The 26498-nt window shown below is 36.0% G+C and overlaps 1 protein-coding gene across 5 annotated transcripts in view; it reads left to right on the forward strand.

The window, feature by feature from the left end:
• Positions 1–26498, forward strand: part of Diaph2 (diaphanous related formin 2) — a 773854-nt gene that overhangs the window by 673222 nt on the left and 74134 nt on the right. The window contains exon 28 of one of the 5 annotated variants that reach the window (XM_050126860.1): positions 7712–9872. The exons of the other annotated variants lie outside the window; for them this stretch is intronic. Within the exon in view, the coding sequence (XP_049982817.1) occupies positions 7712–7725 (14 nt within the window). The 3' untranslated portion in view covers positions 7726–9872. Of the gene's footprint in view, positions 1–7711; positions 9873–26498 lie in introns of those variants that run through there. 5 annotated transcript variants of the gene reach the window in all.

Consider the following 26498-nt stretch of genomic DNA (forward strand, 5'->3'; position numbering starts at 1 on the left):
CCCCCTCCCTCTCGAGAATGAGGAGCAGTCCAAATTCCCTGCCCTGCAGGAAGTCCAAGGTCCTCCCACTTTTATCCAGGTCCAGGAGGGTGAGCATCCAAACAGGCTAGGCTCCCACACAGCCAGTTCATGTATTAGGATCAAAACCTAGTGCCATTGTCTTTGGCTTCTCATCAGCCTTCATTGTCTGCCATGTTCAGAAAGTTCAATTTCATCCCATGCTTATTCAGTCCCAGTCCGCTGGCCTTGGTGAGCTCCCAATAGATCAGTTCCACTGTCACAGTGGGTGGGTGCACCCCTCGTGGTCCTGACTTCCTTGCTCATGTTCTCCCTCCTTCTGCTCCTCATTTGGATCTTAAGAGCTCAGTCCGGTGCTTCTATTTGGGTCTCTATCTCTATCTCGATGCATTGCCAGACGAAGGTTCTAAGATGATATGCAAGATATTCATCAGTATGGCTATAGGATAGGGTCATTTCAGGTTCCCTCTCCTCAGTTGCCCAAGGTACTATCTGGGGACTCAAAGCCACCCCACTAAAATCAGGAACACGACAAGGCTGTCCACTCTCTCCATACCTCTTTAATATAGTGCTTGAAGTTCTAGCAATAGCAATAAGACAACATAAGGGGGTCAAAGGGATTCGAATTGGTAAGGAAGAAGTTAAACTTTCATTATTTGCAGATGATATGATAGTGTACATAAGCGACCCCAAAAACTCTACCAAAGAACTCCTACAGCTGATACATGCTTTAGTAGCATGGCAGGATACAAGATCAACTCCAAAAAATCAGTTGCCCTCCTATACACAAAGGATAAGGAAGCAGAGAGGGAAATCAGAGAAACATCACCTTTCACAATAGCCACAATGAGCATAAAATATCTTGGGGTAACTCTAACCAAGGAAGTGAAGGATCTATTTGACAAGAACTTTAGGTCTTTGAAGAAAGAAATTGAAGAGGATACCAGAAAATGGAAGGATCTCCCTTGCTCTTGGATTGGGAGGATCAACATAGTAAAAATGGCAATTCTACCAAGGGCAATTTATAGATTCAATGCAATCCCCATCAAGGTCCCATCAAAATTCTTCACAGATCTTGAGAGGACAATAATCAACTTTATATGGAAAAACAAAAAACCCAGGATAGCCAAAACAATCTTATACAATAAAGGAACTTCTGGAGGCATTACCATCCCTGACTTCAAACTCTATTACAGAGCTTCAGTATTGAAAACAGCTTGGTATTAACATAAAAACAGAGAAGTCAATCAATGGAATAGAGTAGAAGACCCAGACTTTAACCCACAAACCTATGAACACCTGATTTTTGATAAAGGAGTTAATAGTATTCAATGGAAGAAAGAAAGCATCTTCAACAAATGGTGCTGGCAGAACTGATTGTCAACCTGTAGAAGAATGAAAATAGATCCATATCTATCTCCATGCACAAAACTCAAGTCCAAATGGATCAAAGACCTCAATATCAGGCTGAACACACTGAACCTGACAGAAGAGAAAGTGGGAAGTAATCTACAACATATGGGCACAGGAGATCTCTTCCTACGTATATCCCCAGCAGCACAGACATTAAGGACAACATTGAATAAATGGCATTTCTTTTTAAGAAAAATAAACTGCATCTGATTTGTCCTTCTCTTCTAAAAAAAAAAAAAAGAGAAAGAAAGGAAATACATAAGTTACCCTGAGTAATTTAAAACACAATTGTTGACAGAAATGATAGCATTTTTCACAGATCTTACTTCATTTCCAGTTACATGCTTCTTAATGTAGACAAATGAGTAGTTTTGACTAATGAGAAACAGCTTTCCAGTTATGGAACTCATCACACCGATACAATTTGTATTGCTGAAATTTATATTGTTTGGTGTTACTGTAGACCAAGTGAGTGACTTGTGGTTTTAATATGACCTCCCTTGCACCAATGTTCTATGGTTGTTCTTGGAATCCAGAGGTAGAAAATGAATGACAAAGTCAGCCTGTTATTTAAGTGCCTTGTGTTAGCCAGCTTTATATAACTGTGACAAAATACCCGAGATAAGGCCCTGGAAAAAGCGCACGTATTTGAGTTCACAATTTCAGCAGTCTCAGTTCATGTCACTTGAACTTATCTCATTGGGCCTTTGATGAAACATGACAGGCCCATGACACAAAGGGTGTGAAAGAATAAAATTATAGACTTCTTGGTAGTGTGAAAGGAAAGAGAGAGAGAGAGAGAGAGAGAGAGAGAGAGAGAGAGAGAGAGAGAGAGAGAGAATGAGGAATAGGGTTCTCAATATGTCCTTCAAGAGTATCTCCCAATGTTAAAGTAATGGGGAACACTATCTCCTCAAACATAATTTCTTTTACTTTAGATTTTTAATTATGCGGTATATGTGTATCTTTTAGTTGTCATGTTCACTTGTGTGTGTACCAGGGCTTGTGAAGTACAGAAGAGTGTCAGATCCCCTGGGGCTGGAGTTAGTTATATGTGGCTTTGAGCTACCCAAAATGGCTGCTAAACCCCTAACATACATTTACTACAGGAGCAATACACACTCTTAACTACTAGACATCTCTGTGCTGCCTCAAACATTGTTTCTTTATGGTAGAAACATTTGAAAATAATTTCTTCTAGTTTTATTTTTAAGTATATTACCATTACCTACAGTCAGCCTATATTTTTATACTTTGTTTCTACTATATAAGTGGAATTACTGCCTTTATCTTTTGTAGTTCCCTGTTACCATATATAAGTTGTTGATTTTTACATGTTGGTTATATATCATGTGACTTTGCTGAAGTGTGTGTGTGTGTGTGTATGTGTTTGTGTGGGCATGTGTGAATAGACATAGTCATTTGTGTATATGTGTACCATCATTTTCAACTTTTTATGTGAGTGCAAAGGATCCAGACTCAAGGTCTTGTGTTTGCATGGAGGGTGCTTTATAAAGTAAGCTACCTCCTGAACCCTGATATTTTTATCAGTACTAGTAGGGTTTTTTTTTGCATTATGTGTTCAATAATGATAACTATACCTTTTGTCACTTTGAATGCCTTCTGTTTATTTTTCTTGTCTAATTATTTTGGCCTAGCCTTTTGTACTGTGTAGACTAGACTATATGTGGTGGAAATGGCATTCTTGCCTTTTTTCCAAGATGAGAAAAGCTTTGAGTCTTCCCCACTGCATTTGGTGTTGGGTGATGGCTTTTCATGTATAGCCTTTTTTTTTTTAATGGTGAGATAAATTTCTTCTGCATATAGTTTGTTAAGAATCTTTGCTGTGAATTTTAGCAAAATGCTTTTTATAGGTGGTCATGTAATTTTTATTCATCCTATTATTGGGCAGTCTCACATGAATTGTTTAATATGTTTTGCACTGTCTTTAGAGCCTAGAAATGAATTATTCTTGGTCATGGTGCACGATATTTTTAGGACTGAGTATGTAACTCAGTCATAGAGAGTGTGGAGGTAGTCTATTTAAGCATATGTTTTGAAATCTTCCTCTCCCCATGTGGTGAAACCTTGAGTTGACTGCCTGCTTCTGCTGTTTTATGGCAGTGCTGCATGCAGGAAGCCAGCAGCTCCATTTTCCTCCTTTTTTATCTTACCTTATCCAGCTCTGCCAATTCCCTCAGTGTTCCATCTGAAGTGAGACATAATGAAACCCTCAGGTTGTCATACAAACCGGCCAGTTGTTGGAGGCCTGTTCTGCTTCTCATCCTACATTCTGTTTGGTTATTCTCAGCTCCAGTGTCTTCCTTCAGTTGTGGAGACTCATGATCAACACAGCAAGTTGCTGGCTTTCTTTCCTTCAGTTTTAAAAGTCCAAACATTTGAGCTGTAAATATCCATGTGCTCCATGTGAGACAAGACAGAAACATACCCTTTATTCAGTATAGCAAAAGGCCAGTGAATTGAAGTCATGTTTCTTTGTGCTCTGATGCACTGGGAGAAACAATTCAGTGCTGAACTATAATGGCTTGGTGGAGGTATTGACAGGTACATTGAAATTACTTTTTACCTAGTTAACACAATTGTTTGTGGTTTTTTGCTCATCTGAATTACTGTAATCTTGTCACTGGATTGTGGTCCTATCAGTAAGGTAGTTTTTGTTGATATATTATTAAATTGTTTTTTTCTAGGCAGGAACTAGGTTTGGGACTTTCTGTGTCACCATTTTGTTAACATCAGCAAATTGTTATTTAAATGGGAACTTTCCTTTACTTAGGTCAGTACTATAAGTTAATGTAGGTTTATGCCTCTTTCCTTGAATGACAAATTTATAAAAGGCCATCTGGAATTCCCGCTCTACCCATCACTATCACAGTAAAAATTTTAAGAAAAAGTAAGTATGGGGGATTAAGTGGTACCTACGTAACTGACAGGATTCCATGATGACAGTTTGGGACTTAATATAAAAACCAAATACTCTATTTAGGTATATAGGATGACAGTCTGGAATTCCTAAGACAATATATTATGCTTTACTAATAAACGGGCTAGAAAATAAAATCTTAGAATTTAAAATTTGAAATATGTTCAAAGGAATAAGAAGAAAAATTAAAAAATAAAGGGGTGAAAACTGGTTTTCAAAGCAATGCTTATAACGAATGTGCGATGCTAGTATACATCCCTAGATGTAATACGCAGAAACTCCTCCTGATGCCAGATTAAATATACATCTTGATCTATTTTTTGATGAAAAAAATACATGTCTAAATCATGGTTACTGTTTGTTTTACTTATCCCTTCCCTGGTAACAACAACCAGTCCAAGAAAACATTAGACTGGTAGGGTTGGAATTCATTGCTTGTTAAATAGCCAAAATGTGGGTGTATTGAACCAAAGAAACAACAGCAAAGCCATCTAACGCCCTGAAAACAAAAGAAACATAAGAAAACCATCAACTTTAAGTGGTAAAAACCATTCCAGATCATTACTGGTAGAATTCAGACACTACAAAATGTGGGAGGATTATACCTTCATAAAATGAAGATGGGGGCTGGAGAGATTGCTCAGAGGTTATAAATAAATAAATAAATAAATGTATGCCATCCAAAAAATGGCATTACATTTCTTTTAAAAAATGAAGAGTAACACAGATTGGATTTGCATTACAACTATTTTTAGTCTTAAACTCACTCATCTATTTAAAAAGAAAGAAAAGAAATAATAATATGTTTTAGCTTCCCATCCTCACATGATATAAAACAATGAAACTAATTCTCTTGTAAAATCCTTGTACAAATTGGTACTTCCATGGGTAAATAATTTCGTAGAACTGAATTAGGAAAGGTTTTTTTATTATAATGTTTTCTTAGAAAATAATTGTGAGTCATATAGTCTTTAATTGAAAAATTAAAACTAATGCTTTTCATATTTAAAAACTCCAAAATGAAGAGAAAAATACAACTTTAAACTATAGTTTGCACATCTATGGCATGCTTCATAGATAAATAGAACCCTAACCAGTGGATGCTTGACTGAATTCATTCAAAGGAACTGGAATATTGTGAGATTTGTTGACTTGAAGAAAGGGTGGATTTGATATGTCCAAAAAGAGGAAGGCAATTAAGCTGAGTATGACATCCCTTGAGTATTAGAGCTAAGGATGAGAATTTGAGTCTGATTTAAAATTTAGTCTGAATTCAACAACATTCTATTCATGAGAAGAAGTTATTTTCTATGGTGATAGCCTTTCCGAAAATACAAAGTAGAAACTGAATTGACTTTGATCTTGAATTCTGACCTGAGTCCCATATGCTTCTGTCTCTCTAAAGTGTTTGAAATAACCCATATTAGCCAGTTGGTAGTGGCGCACACCTTTAGTCCCAGAACTTGGGAGGCAGAGGCAGGCGGATCTCTGTGAGTTCGAGGCTAGGCTGGTCTACAGAGCGAGTGCCAGGACAGGCTTCAAAGCTACTTAGAAACCCTGTTTCAAAAAAAAAAAAAAAAAAAAAAAAAAAAAAAAAAAAAAAAAAAAAAAAAACCCAAGAATGAAAGAACCCATATTAAACCATTTTGTAGCTTTCCTCATCTTCTTTATATATTGTTTTTGTACCTTGTCTTTTGATTTGTAGTAGATGCTTAATGTATAAAAGATGATTTTATATTTTCAAAGAACAGAGGTGGTATGAGATATGAGCCTTTCTTAGGTAGTATAGGCTTAAGAAAGAACTGTCGCAATAATTTTCCAGTCATGCTTTATGAAAATTAGAATGTTCCACTTGCAGCATTGTCACTGGAGGGCTTTCCGCTACTGGTGGTAACACAGTAACCACACATCTGTGATCATGCTTCAAGAGCATGTGTCTGTTGTACCTTCCTCTCTTCTTGCTTTGCCATAGAGGTGGTTCGGCTTGCTCTGGTTTTTATTATTCAATATGTTTAGTTCTTTATATTCTCTTCCCAGCAAATGAACTCACTGCTCTCCTTTTTATATCAATATGTCTGTCATCTATCTGAGATTTCTGAGGATCAAAGTGCATCAAGCAATTCCCCAGAGAAAATTTCCAAGTTGGGTAAATGCTGTAGAGTAGGATTGGGTTACTAACCTGAGAGGTCAAATGATAATGTCTACAGAATAGAAAAGCAGATATTCTTCTAAAAGTGGGGAAGACACTTGTCACCAATGCAGAGGACAATGTACATCAGAGATGTGTCTAAGAGGGGTCAAGATGAAGGTGATCCAAAATAGTAAAGCATTCTCAGAATGTTTCTTATGATGCTGGAACTCTCAGATCAGTTTGACTATGTCTTTTTTTTCTTTAATGTACCTTGTTATTACTTCTACATTAGCTATATTTCTGGGTGGACTGCCATGCTAAAAATTAAATGAAGCATGTGAATTGTTAGGGTCTGAAAATAGCATGCCAAATGATACCTAAGGTCTCGATTGTGGGACAATAATGAATAACCTCTAGGTGTTGACTTTTCTTTTGTTATTATAAGGATAACATACTTTAACAAGAAACATGAGTAAGTATGTCCTTTACTGCCTCTCCTATGTTGTCATGTGATTAACACAGCAAATATTCTTACAAAATTTCTTTTTCTGGACATGGTACTTTTTAAGAGGGCAACTCTAGGTTATCTGAAGCACCTCACATTAGTTAGCTTTACAGCTCTGCGATCAAATATGTGAGAAAAATAATGTAAGGGGGAAGATTTCAAAGTTCCAAAGTTTTCATTCCATAGTCCTTGGCTACTGTGAGAAGGTTGAACACCATGGAGGTAGGAAGATATAGCATAAGCTGCTCATCTCATGGCGAACAGAAAGCACAGAGACAGAGAGGAGCCAAGGACAAAACGCAGTCCTCAGACGCTCCACCTCCAACCCATTGTGATCTAATTCTTCAAGCTAATTTCTACCTCCCAAAGTTTCCAGAATCTCCAAAAATAGTGTCACCAATAAGTGACAGTGATTTCCACACATGAACTTGTTTAGAAGACACCTCATATATGAACTGTAATGCCATAAGGGAACTGTTTGTTAGGCTCACAATTCAGAGGGTTCCAGTGAATACTCATTTTATTATCTGTTGTTACTGTGTTGTATAAAAATGCTTGATAAAGGCTGATGGTATAGCCCAGTGGTTGGGTACTTTCTCATCATTCATATAATCCTGGGTTGGAATCTGTCACTGCAAAAATAAGTACAGGCTAAAATACAAGATTTTCTATGTAGTGTGTGTTGATTTGTTGTTAACTCTAGGTCCTGCAACATGACTAAATGAGTGAAGATATTTACAGTCAAGCTTAATAACCTGAACGTGACTCCTTGGATCCACAGAGTGGAAGAAAAGAACTGACACCTGCAAGTTGTCCTATGACCTCTACAATTCACTATGACCCATACACTCCCATGTTCACACAATTAATTAATTAAACAATTAATTGGATTTGAATCTCTGGGTACTTGCCACACATAGATTCCCACAGCTATTATAGAAAAAAAAAGCACTATGATTTTCAAGGTGGTCTCCTGAAGCCCTTTGATTTTTCTATCTGAGTACCTATGATATCTAATCTTTTCCTATATTTTTCAAAACTGCTGTGGTCTTTGCTCAGCCTCAAGAATATTTCTTTGAAACTCTTAAGGAAGGAGAAACTTTGTTCATAAAGATACATAAATGCCTAGTTATAAGTGCCATTTTGCCAGACACTTTCTTTTTTACTTTTAAAATTTCTTATTTTAAATTTACTTTTTTAATTTAAAATCAGTCTTTTTCATTTTGCATAGCAATCACAGTTCCCTCTCCCTCCCTTCCTCCCGCTCCCACCCTACCCCTCATTCACTCCTCAGAGAGGGTAAGGCCTCCCATGGGGAGTCAACATAGTCTATCACATCACTTTGAGGCAGGGCCAAGGCCCTCCCTACTTTATCTAGGCTGAGCAAGGTATTCTTCCGTGGGGGAATGGGCTCCAAAAAACCAGTTCATGCACCAGGGATAAATACTGATCCCATTGTCAGTGGCCTTACAAACTGCTTAAGCCAAACAACTGTCACCTATATTCATAGGGCCTAGTTTGGTCCTATGCAGGTTCCCCAGTTGTCAGTCCAGAGTCAGTGAGCTCCCACTAGCTCAGGTCAGCTGTTTCTGTGGGTATCCCCATCATGGTCTTGACCCCTTTGCTCATATTTGACTGGACTCCAGGAGTTCGACCCAATGCTCGGCTGTGGATCTCTGCATTTGCTTCCCTCACTTACTGGGTGAAGGTCCTATGATTTCCCAGATACTTTATAAGGAGAATTTCTGAAGGAAGCCAGTTTAGTGTCTAGAGCTAATCTAGACTTTCCCATCATGATCTGAGGGAAGGAATTCCAATCTCTAGCCTTGTTGTTATCTCACTTGGTAAGGAAGACTGATTTTTTTCAAAGTCTGTATATCCTAAAAGGGAACCTAAATAAAAAAAAAAAAAAGATTCTTCTCTCACACAGTACTCCTCTGTACATTATTTCTGTTAAAAAAAAAAAAGATAGAACAGCTGTTCTACATAGTCTAGACTAGGATACTCTCTGATTCCACAACAGTCATTCAAGAACATTGTTTTTTGTTTGTTTTGTTTTGTAGGAGTGCAGAGAAGTGATGCACTCTGCAATGCTTTATATACTTACTTAGATGACCTCTATTGGGCATATGATGATACGGTTCTTTTTTAGTGCATTGTCACTTTGCATGTAGGTAAACTCTGGGACTGCTTGAACTTATGTTCTTAATTCTTCCTTCCCCACTTTCACAAAAATGTGTCAGGTGTCAACTTTGCTGGGTCGTGAATTCACTTGCATATTGCTTGCTTTCCTTTGTTCTCTTCTTATTATTACGACTTTATATTGTTTATCCTTTAATAAAGAAAATGACGTGTGCAAAGAGTGACTACCATCTGTTATTGAGAGCAGTTTAGCAGTTAATCTCTCACTGTCATCCCTCCCCAAATTCCACCATCAGAGATAGAACTCTTACATGTATAGTCCTCAGTGACAGAATTCTTGCCAATTGGCGTCCTCTTTTTATAGGACCTGCCACATTGTCAGGGCATTGTACAGAAATATAAACTCTTCTTTGAGGTCATGGATTTTCTAAAAACAGACAAAAGTCTGAAAATTACATTATTGGGAAGTCTAGAAGGAATAGGAGATAAATGGCCTTAACCAACCTTTTGTCAAAAAGCCTATGTAGTTCAAGGCTAGAGCTCAGAGAAAGAGTGCTTGCCTATCAAAGGCATGTCCTTTGGTTCAATCTCTAGTACAAGCAGAATTATATAGATTCCAAGTTGTACAGTTTTTAAGGACAGAAGATGTGGAATATTTGTAAAATACATTAGTTATGTGGTTCTCATTAACTAATTCTAGAAGTTTAATAAACATTAATGATATTTTTATATAATATGCAGAGTAAAAAAGTTTGTCTTCTGCATATAGACATATATGAAAATGATAAATATGGCTTTTTAAAAATCATACACTAAAATGTCATTGTAGATTATAAGTTTGTAATTTATTTCCATGAATCAAACTTGATACATAAAACTGAGTCCTATTCATGTACATATCGTTGCTTACATTTGGGTATGGAGGCAATAAGAATATTTTCTGTCTTTAGTAATTATAGGATACTAAAATAGTTATTTCCTTTGACTTGTAATTATTTTGAAATCAGAGCTTTTCCTTGTTTTCTTATTTTAATTATTACTCTCAAATATTTCAGTTTTGTCTTGATATGAATGAATGAATGAATTCATGAAGTTGCTTTCTCTGCAGCATGAGGGGCTAACAGCTAGAATAAAAATAATCAACCTAATATTTCATGTTGCTGGAAAATAATTATGAGAATATTACACAGAGGAAGCCATGCTTAAAATAAAGGCTTCATATTGCATTTAAAACTCAAGTGGGACTTTCAAGTATTCTGTTTAGTAGAATAATATATTGATGAACCCTTGGAGAACTAATTATGTTGTTTCACATGAATTACAAATGCATCATTTAGCTGCAGTCTACTCTTACATTTGTCCTTTACAATTAATCATCATTAAGTGTTCGAAATATAAAAATCTAAGATGCAGAGAATGCGTACTCTAAATAAAGTGACCGAGACAAATACCAGTATTTTAATTGGAGGTCTATAATGGGTCTGGAGATTTTTTTCTTTGCTCTTTACAAGATTGGCCTATGACTCTGAGAACTGCTTTTAATGGAGTCTGTTCACTAAAATCTTATTGTTAGTGACAAATATAAGTCATGACAGTAATTTTTATTCCTCTAGAATTTGAGGGGTAGGAATCTGCTATTAGATTTTTATTATTTCTATAATTTTCCCTTTATGTTTCCAAAAAGCTGTGATTTTTTTAAGCCTTTGACTCCAAAGTCACAGTTTTCTATAGGAATGAAATTGTAGTCACATTCTTACATAAAATTTTAGAGTAAGTTCTTATGAATTGTTTAGGAAGTGAACAGTAGTTCCCTTATGAGTCAGTCTTGTCTCATACTGACTTATTGTTCCCACCAGTTTGTCCAATTTCACAGAAAAATATCATATTCAATAAACTAGATTTTGTTGGTAACTAAGTAGGCAAAACCCATTCATACTGAGTAGTTCATGTGATAGATGTAAGAAGTTCTGAGAACTGCAGTAATTACTGAAGATCCTGAGGTAAATCAGAACTTGTCTCTCTCCTTGAAAATTTAGTCATGAATAGAAACATTCTCAACATCTAAGAGTAGAGGAACAACAGCAAATATTATAGACTAATAGGATCAACTTATGGCCCAAGTCTACAGTAAAGTTTGTGTGTACTTAAATTGGCATATATAATTGTTATCCTATATAATGTCTGACAAATCATGGTTGAGGAATATTAGAGACAAATGACTACTACATGTCTTCAGATCCAATTCCTTCATTTTCTGTAAGAAAACCAGGCTCAAGGGAGGGTTAAGTCATTTACTGGAAAACATAGGCAGGCTAATGACATTGGGACTAGAACTCAGGTTTCTTAGATTCTAGGCTGTGTTTCAGGTAGTGATAAACATGAACATGTTTAAACTGTCTTTTTATTATCTACTTTACTATAATGATGAAAGCAGTGATTCACAAAGCTAACTAACAGAAAAAATACTCTAAATAAAAAAAAAAAAAACAAGCCATAGATAAAGTGCTTGTGGGATCCATAAAGACATTGAAGTACAGTGCCCACTACTCAGACTCATCTACATCAGATCCTAAAAATGAGTCCGTCCTCTTAGCTATGAGAGACCTTGTAATAGTTAATAAATAATATGTAGCCCCTGCATGCACAATATATAATGCTTAGTCAATAGGAAGAACTGTGGTGAGGGTTCCTAGAAAGAAGCTGTGTCTACAGAGACTGACTAATTTGAACTTTAGTACTGTGGAAAGATTGAAATTCTGAGGAATAGTCATCTTACCTTAGAATAGCTTTAGCCCTTGAAACAAACAATCCTTGTCCACCTCTGTGTTGGAAATAGCATCTTCTATCTAATAGAGAAATTCTTTTGGAATATATTAACTTAACAAAGCATTCCTTATGTTTTTACTGACCCAAAGCTAAGAATATCATCAGATACCATCTTGAGCCTATAAAATGTATCCCCTGTCTGTGTGTATCTGCCTCTCTGATGTACCCACTAATGTAATTTAAACTTGCCTTGATTTAGTACTTTCTGTTTCTATATTGGAACATGGACTTTCGGTTGACCTAAGTATGCTCTATAGCCCTGATCACTCCAAATGTCCCTAGAATAAACTCGTATTCCCTTAAAAAGAAGAAGTTGTTGCTGCTGCTTTTGTTGTTATTGGTGTAGTTGAAGGACAGATTGAAAAAAAAAACAGGTAAATGGTGGTATAGAAAAAAAAATACAGATGAGAAAGAAGATAGAGGAAACCGAAGAAAATAATGAGAAAACTCCTAAAAAAAGAAGGAGTTTAAAAATTGATCCAAAAATAAGACTGGAAAGATTGTTTAGTGATTGAGTACATTTGCTGCTCTTCAGAGGACTCAGATTGTGTTTCCAAAATCTACATCATGACTAACAATCATCTGTAACTCCACTTCTAGGCAATCTCTTTCATGGCCTCTTTATGTACCAGGCATACACATGGTATAATTACATACATGCAGGAAGACATGTATGCACATAAAATAAAATAAAAACTTTTTAAATTAACAAAATATAGTTTTAAGGAAAATAAAGTTAAATGTAATAAGTCTAGTTGTATGGAGTAAATCTGATTCAAAATGTTTCTGAGCAAAATAAATGAGACACCTCTGTGAGGTAGCTTTACCTTACATGGAGAAGCTACCTGTTATCCAGTGTATTTCTATAGTTTCAGCAGAATGGTGGCTGACATAGCTAACAATGACCTTAAGACAGTGTGATGCTCAGAAGTATCTCTTGAACCAGCACAAGATAACTGTCTTATATTCTAGCTAATTTTACTGTGCATTTTATATCTAGATTCTTGGAAAATGAATATACGTACAATAATACCAGTAATTATCTTTGAATACACCTTAGACCACATAGTAGATGGTTTGCTGAAATGAGAAAGATCTTTCATTGTTGGCCAACTTCTCTTTCTAGATGTTTCATCTTTTAGATATTTTTTTAGAATGATCAGCCTTGACTCCATTTTGAATAAAATGTATAAAGTATAGCCTATTGTAATTCTGGAGTATCCTACCTGATTGTTGGCTACTTCAAGCCAATAATGCTTGTAAAAATATGTGTTATGTAAACTGTTTTAACTTTTGTTCCCTTATAGGTCCATATATTTATTTATTTATTGGTAGAGTAGCAAAGGAAGTTTATAGTGTCATCACTCTCAAATGGCCTTTTAATAAAAGTCAGCTGTCAAGGAGGCATCCTAGATCTGTTTTCTTGCATGCGCACAAATCTCTGTAATAAATAAGTCATTGCCCTACTGCAGCTGCCTTTGGGAGGCAGCTCCTATGCCTACTGTTTCTTTCACATGTATAGTGACAGCAGTCAACCTAATTGACTATTACTTGGTCAGTTTCTGTCTTAGAAGTGATGCCAGGTGAAATAGAAAAGAAAAAAATCTAAATTCCATGTGTGCTTGTTTATCCCCACCCCCAGCTCCCAAAAAACTAACTAATAGAAAAAATGCACCAATTTGAATTTTGGGGGACTATCGTGTTACTAGAGGACATATTGAGACTACCACATTCTTTCTTACAATTGAAATTCAATTCTTAGCTAGTTATAAAAGAATGAATGACAATAGAAATGTTGATGTAATAGAAAATGTGTTACATGAAAAGGCAATATGGCTTGTAATAAACACAGGACAGAACTGTGGCTCAAAATTAGTCTAATATAAGAAAATGCTTTTCACAAAATCTTTCTTAATTGGAAATCAAATATAGAGTACAAAGTGGTCATGCTTATAATAAATTCAGACATCTGTGAACAAGGATGTGTTTAAAGGTCTTACAATTTTATTTTAAAACCAAAGAATTCTTGAATTGTACATTGGAAAACAAGACTCTTCTGTGACTGCTGCTGCCCTGCTTTTCTGTGTCATGTATGCTTTGGAATAGTTACCATTATGGGGTATGACACTAGTCATGTTAGGCCACGCCGCTAACAGTAGTGACTGTCCCCGGGAAAAGAAAGCAAGAAGAGGGCATCCATCATCACCAAAGATGGTGAGTGGAAATCCAACACTCAGAGCCCGCAGTAGCAAAGACAGCTGGCTGTTTGAGTGGGCTTGCAAGCTTCCTCAATTGTTCATATTATCTTCAGACTGAAGGAAAACAAAAATTGAAAAATTTCTTTCATAGGAATGAAATGTGCAATGAGTCTTTCTCTGTCCCACCAGCTCCCAAACAATGATACAGAAACTTATAAATTATGAAAGCTTGGCCTTAGCTTAGGCTTCTTTCTAACTATTAATCTACATGCTATCACATGGCTCATGACTTTTTCATCTCCTCCTGCATGTCCTGTTTCCTCTGCATCTAGCTTGTGACTCTCCCTCTTCTTTTTCACAGAGATCTCTCTGTCCAGAAGTCCCACCTGTACCTTGGTTTTTGTTTTTGTTTTTTTGTTTTTCTTTGTTTGTTTGTTTTGTTTTGTTTTGTTTTGTTTTTTTTTTTTCTGGAGGGCAGTAGTTTTTGAGACAGGGTTTCTCTGTGTAACAACCCTAGCTATCCTGGAGCTCTGTAAACCAGGCCGACTTTGAACTCACAGAGATCTTCCTGCTTCTGCCTCCCAAGTGCTGGTGATGGTGGCACACACCTTTAATCCCTATACCTCTTGCCTAGCTATTGGCCCTTTAGCTTTTTATTAAACCAGTTACAGTGACTTATCTTTACATGATGTAATCAAGTATCTCACAACAGAAATGAACATCATGGAGTATTTAGTCGTAGAGGCAATAGCCTCAATGTGTTCTTAAATCCACTTCAATGTCCTAGAAAGAATGAACATCCTGCCGTAGCAATCACTGAAGTATCCTGCAGCAAATGAGGTCAAGTGCTTTGCTTCACACATCAATCTGAGCACATTCAAATTTATCCAGAAAATTAGAGTTGTTTCTTTAAAAAACTCTTCTGAATTTGTTGTAATCTAAATGGCTGGCAGTATAAAACCAACTCCACACCTGATATTGAAAAATGTCAATTTGCATAAAAATACCAAGGTTAAGTTTCACTCTGATTTGTCTCTGTCCTTCCTGTTTATGAGACATTCAATGAATTGCTGAGTCTATGTGGTTCTTTGTCTTTCCCAGCTCTTTCGTTGTTGTTGTTGTTACTTTGATTTTAATTAACCAGCCTTCAAAGATTTGTCACAGTTGTAGTACTTTACTTACCTCTTTCCATTGATAGTGACATTTGTATGTTACCAAAATGAATTCATTATCATCTTAATTTTCACCACAATGTGTCAGAATTTCCAGTGGCGTTTTAGATGCTGAGTTAAAAAGAATTAAAACTGTTCTTCAGCATGTGCTATAATTCTTTCATGGTTTATGGTTTCTCAGAGGTACAGAAGACTACATATTCCATCCATGAGTTCCAAAATTACCTGATCCCCACTAATGTTCTGTGTAAATGTCATGTTCTTTGTGGGCACTTATTTTCCTCCTTTAGGTTTTAACCCTATTATTCATTCTTTATAGTGTTCTTCACTTGTCTCCCTTCCTCATGCTTCAGTTCTTAGAACATATCAACCACACTGTCTTTTGTATTTTCATATCCCTTTGCACTACAGAGATGTAGATCACTTTGTTGAATACTCTTCTTCATCTAACACACATTCAGTGTGCTCATATTTGTGCTAGACCATGACATATATCAGGAGTTAGTGAACTATAGCCACTGAGCCTTGTGCACTCAGACTAGAACTAGGAATGATCTTTGTAACAATAAGGAATATATTTAAAAAAGAACAAGTGCTTAAGCAATAATATTCAACAGATACCATTTGTGGCTCTCTTGCATAAAATATTTGCTGTCTTATGATTTTTGGGTTTTATTTATTTATTTATTTATTTATTTATTTATTTAGGAAAGGGTTCCTGACCCTTTTTATAATGTTAGGAAACATTCTGTTTATTTGTATGGTAATTTCCATAATAAATAAATAAATATTCATCTTAATTATTTCCACATGATCTTAATATTAAGATATTCTCAACAAATCTTTCAGATTAAGTAATGAAGCATTGGGAGAATTCTTCAATATAACATAATATTGCCATAATTTTATATAAAATTTTTAACAATAGTGTAAAAATCTTTTTCTTTTACTTTTTGAGATTATGATTACATCATATTTTCCCTCCTTTCTTCCCTGAAAACCCTTGTATATAACCCTCCTTGCTCTCTCTCAGATTCATGGCCTCTTTTTACATTAATTGCTGTTACATACTTATGTTAAAGAAACTTTATACTTAAACTCTTGACTTAAATACCTTTTTGGAGACAAACTGAACGCTATTTACCCATTCTCTGATATTTAATACTACAACTCATCTTAAAGCAACTTTTACTTGTGATAAGGTCTTGTTTGTTTAGCTTCCTTATGAATAGTAATCGTAATCCTTTTAATTCTGTTCATTTTTTCAAAATAATACTCGTTTCAAAAGAGATCACTTTAGGAACTGAGCGATGGCTCAGTGGTTAAGAGCATGGGCTGTTCCTCCAGAGGACCTAAGTTGAAGTCCCAGCAGCCACATGGTGGCTTACAATTGTCTGTAAGTCCAAGATCTGACACCCTCACACAGAAATATATGAAGGCAAAACAGCAATGCAAATAAAATATTTTTTTTAAAAAAGAGATTATTTTGTGTGTGAAGTAGTTGAAGGAATGAATGAGTGTGTCTACCCTCTACTTCTCCAAGTTTATGGCCTTGGGGAGCTTGATTACAGATGATCCTCTAACTTTGCTTTCAAAGAGAATCTTTTGTATTAAATTCAGAACTGGGTAACATTATGGCAGCTTTCCATGAACTAAACAGTACATACACTTAATTCATGAAGCACACGACCCTTTAAAATTGGTGGTTTGGCACTAAGGATTGGTGGAAGAAGGGGAAGGAGAGGGCAGTCTTTATGGAATCCAGAAATGAAGTATGTGGTCTTAAATGAGCTGGAGGTCATGGTGATAAAGGGGACTGTGATCTGCACCGCAGTGCTCCCACCCATCAGTGTTCTACTCTGACACTCTCTAGAAACCTGCCTACTCACCACCAAATGAGTTTCTTTCTAGCTTTTCAGCATTCAGAAGTAGAAGCAATTTAGTTATGTGGTCCAAAAAGAATTATATTATGGCTTTTTAACAGCATCAAGATAGGCTTTGGGGGCTTCTAAATAATTTGTTTCTTTTATCTCTAGAACAAATGTTTATAAAATGACAATAGGATGTAGCTTGCTTCTGTGTGAGCACAGTGAATGGGCAAACTTAGCACATTCAAACGCTCCTCAGTGGTTCTGTGCTACCGTGAAGTACCAAGGCCCTTCCTTTTAAACTGAAATCCTTCTGCTTCCTATGACTGTCCGATACACTTCGTGTCCTAGATAGTGCACTGGTGTTAAGCTAACTACTGCTTATTCCTCATTCCAGGTGTAGATTTAGAGTTGACAAAATGAAGCTTTAACATGCAAGTAGCGGAGTCTCAATTATAAACGAAAGACTCTGAAATGTACTACTACTGTATGCACAGATTTCCTCTGTTTCTTGACCTTTGCCAAAACTAATGAGATTGCTTATCCAGTAAAAAGAACAGATAGAAATTTTAGTAGACCTGCCTAAATTTCACTGTCAGGAATTCTTTGAAACAGTCATGCCAGCAACAACCCCATGTGTGCTGTCTCTTGAATTGCACTCCCTACTCCTACAACCTTCCTCTCCTAGCTGTGATTAATACATGTGAAATCATTAGATTAGAAAGCCATAGCATCTAAAACCATGGCTTAGTTTTGTGAACTCAGGTAGATTGCTCATACTTATCAAAGTTTATAATTTATAGAGCTTTCCTTTGGAGGAGGTGACAAGGCTAGATAGTGATGAAAAAGCAATATATATTTTTAATCTAACTTTACCACAGTACTTGTATTTGAACAAAGCACTCTTTCATCATGCCAGTGTGAATGCTTTCCTCCTGTAGCTTAGAGGAAAAGAAGTTCTTTTCTCCATGGTGGCCTTATAGCTTGGCTGCTTTACGAAAAGGTAAATAAATAAAAAGAAAAGTATACCAATTTATTTCCTATTTCTTTTACTTGATATAGTAGACTATATATATATGCCTGTGTTGGATAAACCTGTGTTGGATAAGAACTTCATTATAGAAATATATGGTTGGACAAAAGTAGTATTCTAATAATAATAAGTAGGACTACTGGGCAGGGCCTATTCATGCAGATTATTTTCATTGACCGAGGGTCTTTGGAGATACGGATGTTTTTTCTTACTAAGCTGTCCAGGTTGATACTGAACTCGCCTTGTCGCCATGGCACGCCTCCAGTTTGCAATCTTCCTATGTGAGTCTCCAAAGTAGCAAGGATTACAGGCTTGTGTCTTTTGGCACAGCACAGCATCTTTTATTTTGATTTTTTTTCCCAACATGATTCCTACCAGGATACTCATTCAAACATATCTTGCCTTGGTAATTCACAGTAACACAGAATCATTGCCGAGCTTTAACTTGTGCTAAGTTTGCCTATTCCCTTTGCTCAGAGAGAAGAAAGTTGCATCCTGTTAAATTTTACTAACATTTGTTCTAGAGCTTGAAGAAGCAAATTATTTAGAAACCTCAGAAGCCTATCATGATGCTGCTTTTCTTTTTTAAAAAAAATTATCAAGAAATAATAAAGACAAGCAATTCAGAGCATGTCTCTTGTGGCGGGGTGATGTGTGAATTATTCATCTTTCGCCTGTAAGCCTAAAAGTCACTGATGGGGCCCAAAGCAGGAGGGAGGTTGAAGGCAATTAAAAAAAAAAAAAAAACTGATGGTTGTTTCTGCCAGCTTTAAAGACAAACTGAATACAAGGAAATTAGGAGAAAAGCAACAGCACTTTATTTTTTAATAAAATTATTATTAAAATGTATTGCTAATAAAACCTTAAGCTTATTGATTTCATCTGAGAAGCTTAACACACTGAGCAGCTAGGACTTCACATAGGCACATTCCTGGAATTTCTCAGAAACCAATATGCTTTATGATTTTTAAAAATCTATTTACAAACATCATCTCTGCATTCCTCCAGCCCTATTTTTATTAAAGGAAGCCCTGCAGGAAAAAAAATATAATTTTTTCTGAGTTTGGACATATGGCTGGTGTCAGAACTACAAAATCATGTTATATAGAGCCAAATGCTGAGTTAAACCTCCCAAGGCTGATGCACATCAGACTCTAGAATAAGTGTCTCTTATGCAGTTAAACAAGATGTTAGCTCTAGTAGTGGAACTCTCTGGAAATAAAACTACTCACCTACAAATTCAAGTGGTACTGAAAATGAATGGCATATGTGTGAGGCAATACGTGCTGGCCCTGGAATGAAATACTGTATGGCAAATCATGTAAGTGAGAACCTTGTGACTTGTGCACCATCAAGTTTGTCTTAAACTATAAGAGAATACAAGTCCTGCTCACCATCATGGAGCCTCGCATAGATTCTAGTACCAAGTAAGTCATAATACCATATTTCTTTCTATAGAAATCTTTCATTTTTAATAAGAACTTCAATCATAGGCAGAATCACATAAACTTTTGCTTTTGTATTTGCATTTCTTGAGGCAGGATAGCTCTCTGTAGCTTAGAAGTGGCTCTGACTCTTCATCTTCCAGCCTCAGCCTCCTGGGTGTCAATATCACAGACCTGCCATCATTTTAAGAGGCATGTGGTTTTCTCACACAGATCCAAACTCACTCGCTTCATTTATATGTAGTGCTAAAATGGAATTGCTATAGGAAGAACATACAGAAAAATGAAAATGGGACAGAATCCTGAGAAGCATTTGACATTTTATTAATCCCTACTGGAAAACATAAAACATGTTGCAGAGTTCTCCTTTTAAAAGTCCTTTCCATTGTTTTCAAATCTATATACAATATTTTTCCCAGTGATTTCCATTTAGTCTGGGTAGTTTTGCAAGCCATGGACTTCTGTGGATTAGGACACAAGTGAATGCAACTTCTGTCTAAATAAGCGGGGAAACTCCCTATTGAGAAAATATAAGATCATACAAGAAACTTGTTTGCTACTGTCCTCCGGGACCCTTTCTGCCCTGCCAATTCTTAAACTTTTTTCTCTCTAGTTGAGGAAAATAGCTGCATGAGTTCCAGAAGGAGGACTAATAATAATTTGAGAACTCTTAGAGAGCGTTTGCTCTGTACATCAGGGTGCCTGATGCTGCCTCAATGTCTAATCTTCCTGAATAGTGACTCAGACCTCCAAGTTAATTTTTTACTTTAAACTGTCTTTCCAAATCTACACAAATAATTTCTGGATTATTTGCTATTTTATATTAGCCATGAGACTTTTCCTCTCCATTAGCCTGGATAATTGAGAGCGGGCTATCTAATGCCTGATACCTATAAAAAGAATTAAACATTGTAAATTACAATTTTGGATGCTGCAATTTCAGGTGCTAAAGCTAGGCCAGGCTACTTCATTTTTGCTTTCAGCTATATACATATGTGCCTTGCTTAAACCCAGTAATGTTAAGTATTCTTTCCCAGATCTAATAAACTGAAAAGTGATGCCCCTAATCAGAGTTCTTATGTTCAAAAGAGATTCACTGTAGTGTTATCTTAGTCATTTCTCTGCTTTTCACTGAGAGCATCTCTATTTTCAAAAATAGTATTCATGGATAACTTCCCTAAAATAAATAATAGATGTATTTTAAGCCAGCTATAGCTGCAAGAATAGGCTAGAAGACAGTTCTGTCACATGTTGTGTTCACTGGCTAGATATTATATCTTCTTTTAAAAAATGTTAAGTACTTTTAAAATATGTAAAGAAATGCTAGTTCATCACATCCCTTAGTACACCCATGAAATGAAATCCACTTGTGGTCATGATTGGAAAAGATGCCTATAATTTTCAACAGGGATTGTTATTCAAACACGGGCCAAGATTCCCATCTATCAGCATGTGTCAGATAACTTATTTACTATTTATTTTTCTATAGCTCCTTCTTGACAGCTTTTATTCCTTGCACATACTCTTTCTCTCTCCTTCTTCCAGTGTTCCAGTCTAAAAGTGATCTAGGAAATTCATCAAATCTCTATAACAGGAACATCATTTCCTGTTATATATATTCTATTTTTTCTTTGTAAATAAGGCATACATGTATATCGTGAAAGCAAAAATAAAGTAGCCTGGCCTGACTTTAGCAGCTGAAATTAAAGAATTCAAAATGTACATTGAAGAGTATAGAGGTACTCTAACTTAAACTATCCTTAGACCTTCTTTCCATCACCTTTTCTAATTAAAAATAGCAATTGATATAAGAAGAATGTTTCATGTGAATAGAGACTCTTTCTAAAGAGAACTGTTAAAACAGTAACTTCAAAGAGTTTTTGAATGTTGCATTTTCTACATTGTTGGCATCATCATTTTTTTTTCTTTTTCTGTGTTCTGATTTTGGAGCTAGGTGTAGTTCCAGTAATGGTTAAAGACACTGATTTTATCTTCTGGATTGTTCCCTGTTTTCTGTTCCTAGATAGCACTTCAAATTTTCCTCACATAATATTGGTGTCTTTACAGATATATTTCTTCAAAGTTCATCTCTTTCTACTGAAAATTTTGGTCAAGATTTTGAATTGTTTCGTAATTCAAATAGACAGAAATAAATATATAGCCTTTCTAGAGAGAGAATCAAAGAGATCAAGAAAACACACACATATAATGTATAAACCATATATATTTATTAATGTATTCTTGAACTGTTTAGATAGAAAATGGGCGTATATTAATTATGCCCTAATGAGAAAGCTATTTTATTTAATTTTTTATTATCCCTGATTTCAATTCTAGAGGGTCAAGATACCCTGCCTGCTTCCTTTCATCCAAAGACAAAACACACAAATTAAGAATCGTCGCTACTATTTAACTTTAATTTTAGCTCTGAACTTTGTTAAAGCAAAGGAAGAAAGGAAAATATGGCGTGTTTATAATCCTTATCATCTTGCCTTGAGTGGCTTCAATTTTGATGTAATTAAATAACACTTTCTATGGTGTGTTTCTGTCCCCATTAGAAATGAAGGTAGTTCTGGTTTTGCCCCTTTCTACTATATGAGGATACAGAAAGAAACTATAGTCTTTGACGAAGCATCCCCCCCCAACACACACACACTTAACACTCCTGGTACCTTACTTAGACTTCTCAGCCTCCAGAAATCAGTAAATATCTATTGTTTATAATCCACCAAGTTTATGGTACCTTGTTATAGAATGTGGAATGAGCTAAAATTGTTACATATGAAAGATGTACAAATATATGCTAGAATTCATCTTCTTCCTACCCAACCCCACTTTGCCACATGTAAACATAACTTGCCTTACTCCATCTCCAAAGTTGAATGGACTACAACCCTAGTTCAGAGAATGGGAAATTGACAAGTATTTCTGGCAAGTTGTAAAATCTTAGTTGCCTTGTATTTATTAAGCACCAACTTTGTGCATCTGTCTTTCATAAATGAACTGAGAGTGCTAACCCTAGAACTACTTAACTAAACAAGTTTTGTAATATTTTGCAACTAACTCTATGTGCTTATATAAGTTATTTGCATATAGACCCTCATCACAGAAATTTATAGAAATGGGCTTGTGTGCATTCATTGTCATTTGTTCTACATGATTGTTTAATGTGGGATATTCTGTAATCCTTATTATCTGAAAAAAATATATAATGCAATTAAAATAGAAGACAAAATACAAGTTTATTTCCAGAAGCAAAATGTTCTTCATGGTCACTTGTTCCATGGGAGAGGAACTTTCACATGTATTCAGTATTTTATAGTATTTATTTCATACAGAATTTCATATGTATTTAGTTTAAAAAAATTGCCACTAATACCTCTTTCCTCTGAAGACTTCTCCATTTTTTTTAACTCTGCAATATCGTAGTTTAAAGGGTTAGAAATGTCCCCAAAGAATGCTTGTATCCATATGTGTGATAAACCTGAGCTCCATGTGGTCTTGAATTCGTATCTATGATAGTATATAGACTGTTTTTTAAAATGTCTGTGTAACATTTTTATGTAACAGATTAAAGTGTCTTTGCATTCAGTCAACAAATACTTCTAAACTCTAAAGTGCATTTGGTTAAAAATCACGACTGCAACCGGGTAGTGGTGGCACCCGCTTTTTATTCCAGTACTCAGGAGGCAGAAGCAGGTAGATTTCTGTGAGTTTGAGGCCGGCCTGTTCTATAGAGCAATTTACAGAAAAAAAGAATAGTGCTTTCATTAACAATTTAATTAGCCAAATTCCATATTTCAGAGGAGCAAAATTGGGTTACCAGAATTTATTGATCATTGAATTAAAATATGCCATTGCTTTTGCCCTTTGCATTCCTTAATAGTATTGCTTCTTCTTACTTTGGTTAAGAGAAGGGAACAATGGCTGCATTGTTGTGAACAGTAAGTAAACAAAGAGCAAACAGTAAGCCCACTGCCCAGGAACACATTTTTCCCTATTTAGAGGAATGGAGATTTTCTTCCCAAGTTATCAGCCTCCCTAGTGGACTCTTGTTAACAGCAGCAGTCATAAACTAAGAGCATAAGGAAATGGAGCTGGTGTTCGTGAGCAAAGAACACAAGGCTTCTCAAAACACAGTACAGCAAGGTCTGCCTCCTTTATTATCTGAAGTGCTGCTCTTCCCTTTGACACCTGTGGAGATACCAGAGAAAGTTGAGCTGGCCGAGTCATACCTCTGTCTCACAGGGCTTCTGTGGAGAACAGTAATTCATTTTGACATAGAGACAAGGAAGGAAGCCTTTTCCTCTAAAACTTCTGTTCTTAATGCCTGTTGAACTTTGAAATCAAATGGGTGCAAAATTGGAATGCTTTCCTCTCTTGTGTCTCTTTATACATCTGTGCTTACCCCAACACAAGATTATTGAAACCAGCTAGAAGTAAATAGGTTCACAGGGAAATCCTTTGTCCCTGACTTCTAGCTACAATACTTGCCCTTTCTAATACGTCCAGAAATTATTTGAAAGAATTCTAACTTAACTCAGATACAAGCCTGAGATAACGACCATGATTAACTGGACTGAACATTTCATTCGTATCAATTGCAGTTCATAATCCTATTTTATTTAAGTAGTTATCTTTGTCCTTTGGAATTCCAATTAGCCAAAAGATACGAGCACTGTTAATCATACTGCCTGCCAAGGGAAATTACTGTCTGTGCTTCTACAGCTACCAGGATTCACTTTGCAGAAGCTATGTCATAACATAATTTCTCTTGTCAAACCCACCCTCAACTTTAGGCAAAAATTGAGAAGGGGTAAGGAATTTAATTCATTCAAATGAATTTAGGACACTTTCAAAACCAAATTTGCTCATTAAAAATAGTTCCTATAATAGCAGCTGTCACTTCCAATTTAAATGTTAGGGTAGTTTTTATTTTCTAAATTACTTTAAAAATATTTTAAGCTATTGATACTATAACAATTCTCCCTAGTAGACTCCTACATTTATCTTGCATGTTGTGTTTTATAAAATTTCTAATCTTAGTTATGTGAAAAATGAGAATTAATTAGACTTTTGTGCTGGAGAGATTGCTCAGCAGTTAAGAGTTCTTGCTGAGCAATCATAAGCACAGGATTTCATATAGCAGAATTCACATAACAAACCAGGCATTCCTCAGCTCTGAGGGAGGCAGAGCCAGCAGGATCTCTGGAGCTCACTGACTTCTAGTGTAGCTGAAAAAAGGGGGCCAGAATGAGGAAAAGAGCCTGTCTCAAAAGAATAGATGGTAGTGATGAAAGAGGAAGGAGGACACCTGACACCCACTTCTGACCCTTACTTGAGTGCTAAGGCATTAGTACTCTTGTGTGGTGGGGAGTGTACCTGTGATCAAAAACAGACGCTTGCAAACACATACACACACATATACACATACACAAAAAAGAAAGGAAGGAAGGAAGGAAGGAAGGAAGGAAGGAAGGAAGGAAGGAAGGAGGAGAAAAGAAGGAAGGAAATAAATAAGTCTGCCAGGCAGTATTGGCACAGGCCTTTAATCCCATCACTTGGGAGGCAGAGGCAGGCAGATGTCAGTGACTTCAGGACCAGCCTGGTCTACAAGAGAATTCCAGGACAGCCAGGACCATCACACAGAGAATTCCTGTCTCAAAAAAAAATCTTTTGGACTTAATTAAAATTAATTAGTCCTTAACGTAAAACCATAGAAGAATGCCCCTCCCTATGCCATTGCTCTATCTTTGTGTAATACTTAGGGTCTGTTCAACTTCCCATGTGATTATTTTATTTCTTTACTAGCAGAGCCTCCCCCTGAAATGGCAACTGAATGAGAAAAAAGCACTCACTCTTCCAGGTACCCAAAGACTCCCAGTGCCTATCACAATGTCTGGCAGACACTTAGAGCATTTGCCATATTAGTGATTAGGTTGCTTGAGCTGTATAGCTGGACCATTCTTAGCACTGTGATGAATACTCATAAGTGAATCTCCGGAATCTCTTGTAGGTTTCTTCACAAAGTTAAGTGTCAGTGTTATTTTAGGACACCATACTTTTCCTAATTTTCCTCATACCTTCTTATTTCTCCTAATTGTTGCTATTTCATTTTCTTTCTGTACCTTACAACGTCCCTAGTCAATGTGTTCCACCTTGTCCACATGAGAATCACTTTATGTGCTATAGCGCTCACTTCTTAGAATAGTAGCTAAAATCTACAGTCCTCCTAATTCCATCGCTCACCTTCTTTTGCCAAGGCTTTTGGGTCAGTCTTCAGAATAGCATCCTAGTTTCCAGGTTTTTTTCTAACCCATGCATTTGTTTACCTAGACTGCCTCCCTTTATTATCCTTCGGTGAGCCCCCCCCCCTTAAAATTTAAAACTATTTGACTCAGTCACTACTCAATGTCTGTTTGTATGTTTCTTGATTGGTTGGTTTGGGCTATTTTGTTTGTTTGGATTATCGCTTCTGTTACAGTGGGAGCCCATTGGGAGTGCCATGTCTTATTTATCTGTGTAGATCCAGCATTAGACATACCATTTGGAACTTAAGCATTTCAGACATGTTTGAATAAATGGATCATGAATAAACAAAAAAAGCAAACATCAAAAAAGGGTTCATTTAATGTACAATATTAAAATAAGAAAGAATATAATTTATTTTCTATTTTACATATCAAATGTGTATTTTAAGGAAAAAAAAGAGTGTCTTATAATCTGCCACCTGACATGTAATCGGTTATTATAGTACATTTGCTATGATGTCACTATTAAGATATCACTGATACAGAAGACATCTT

Source organism: Alexandromys fortis, unplaced genomic scaffold (genome assembly GCF_014885135.2).
Source record: "Alexandromys fortis isolate MF-2015 unplaced genomic scaffold, M_Fortis_MF-2015_v1.1 scaffold_180, whole genome shotgun sequence".
NCBI lineage: Eukaryota > Metazoa > Chordata > Mammalia > Rodentia > Cricetidae > Alexandromys > Alexandromys fortis.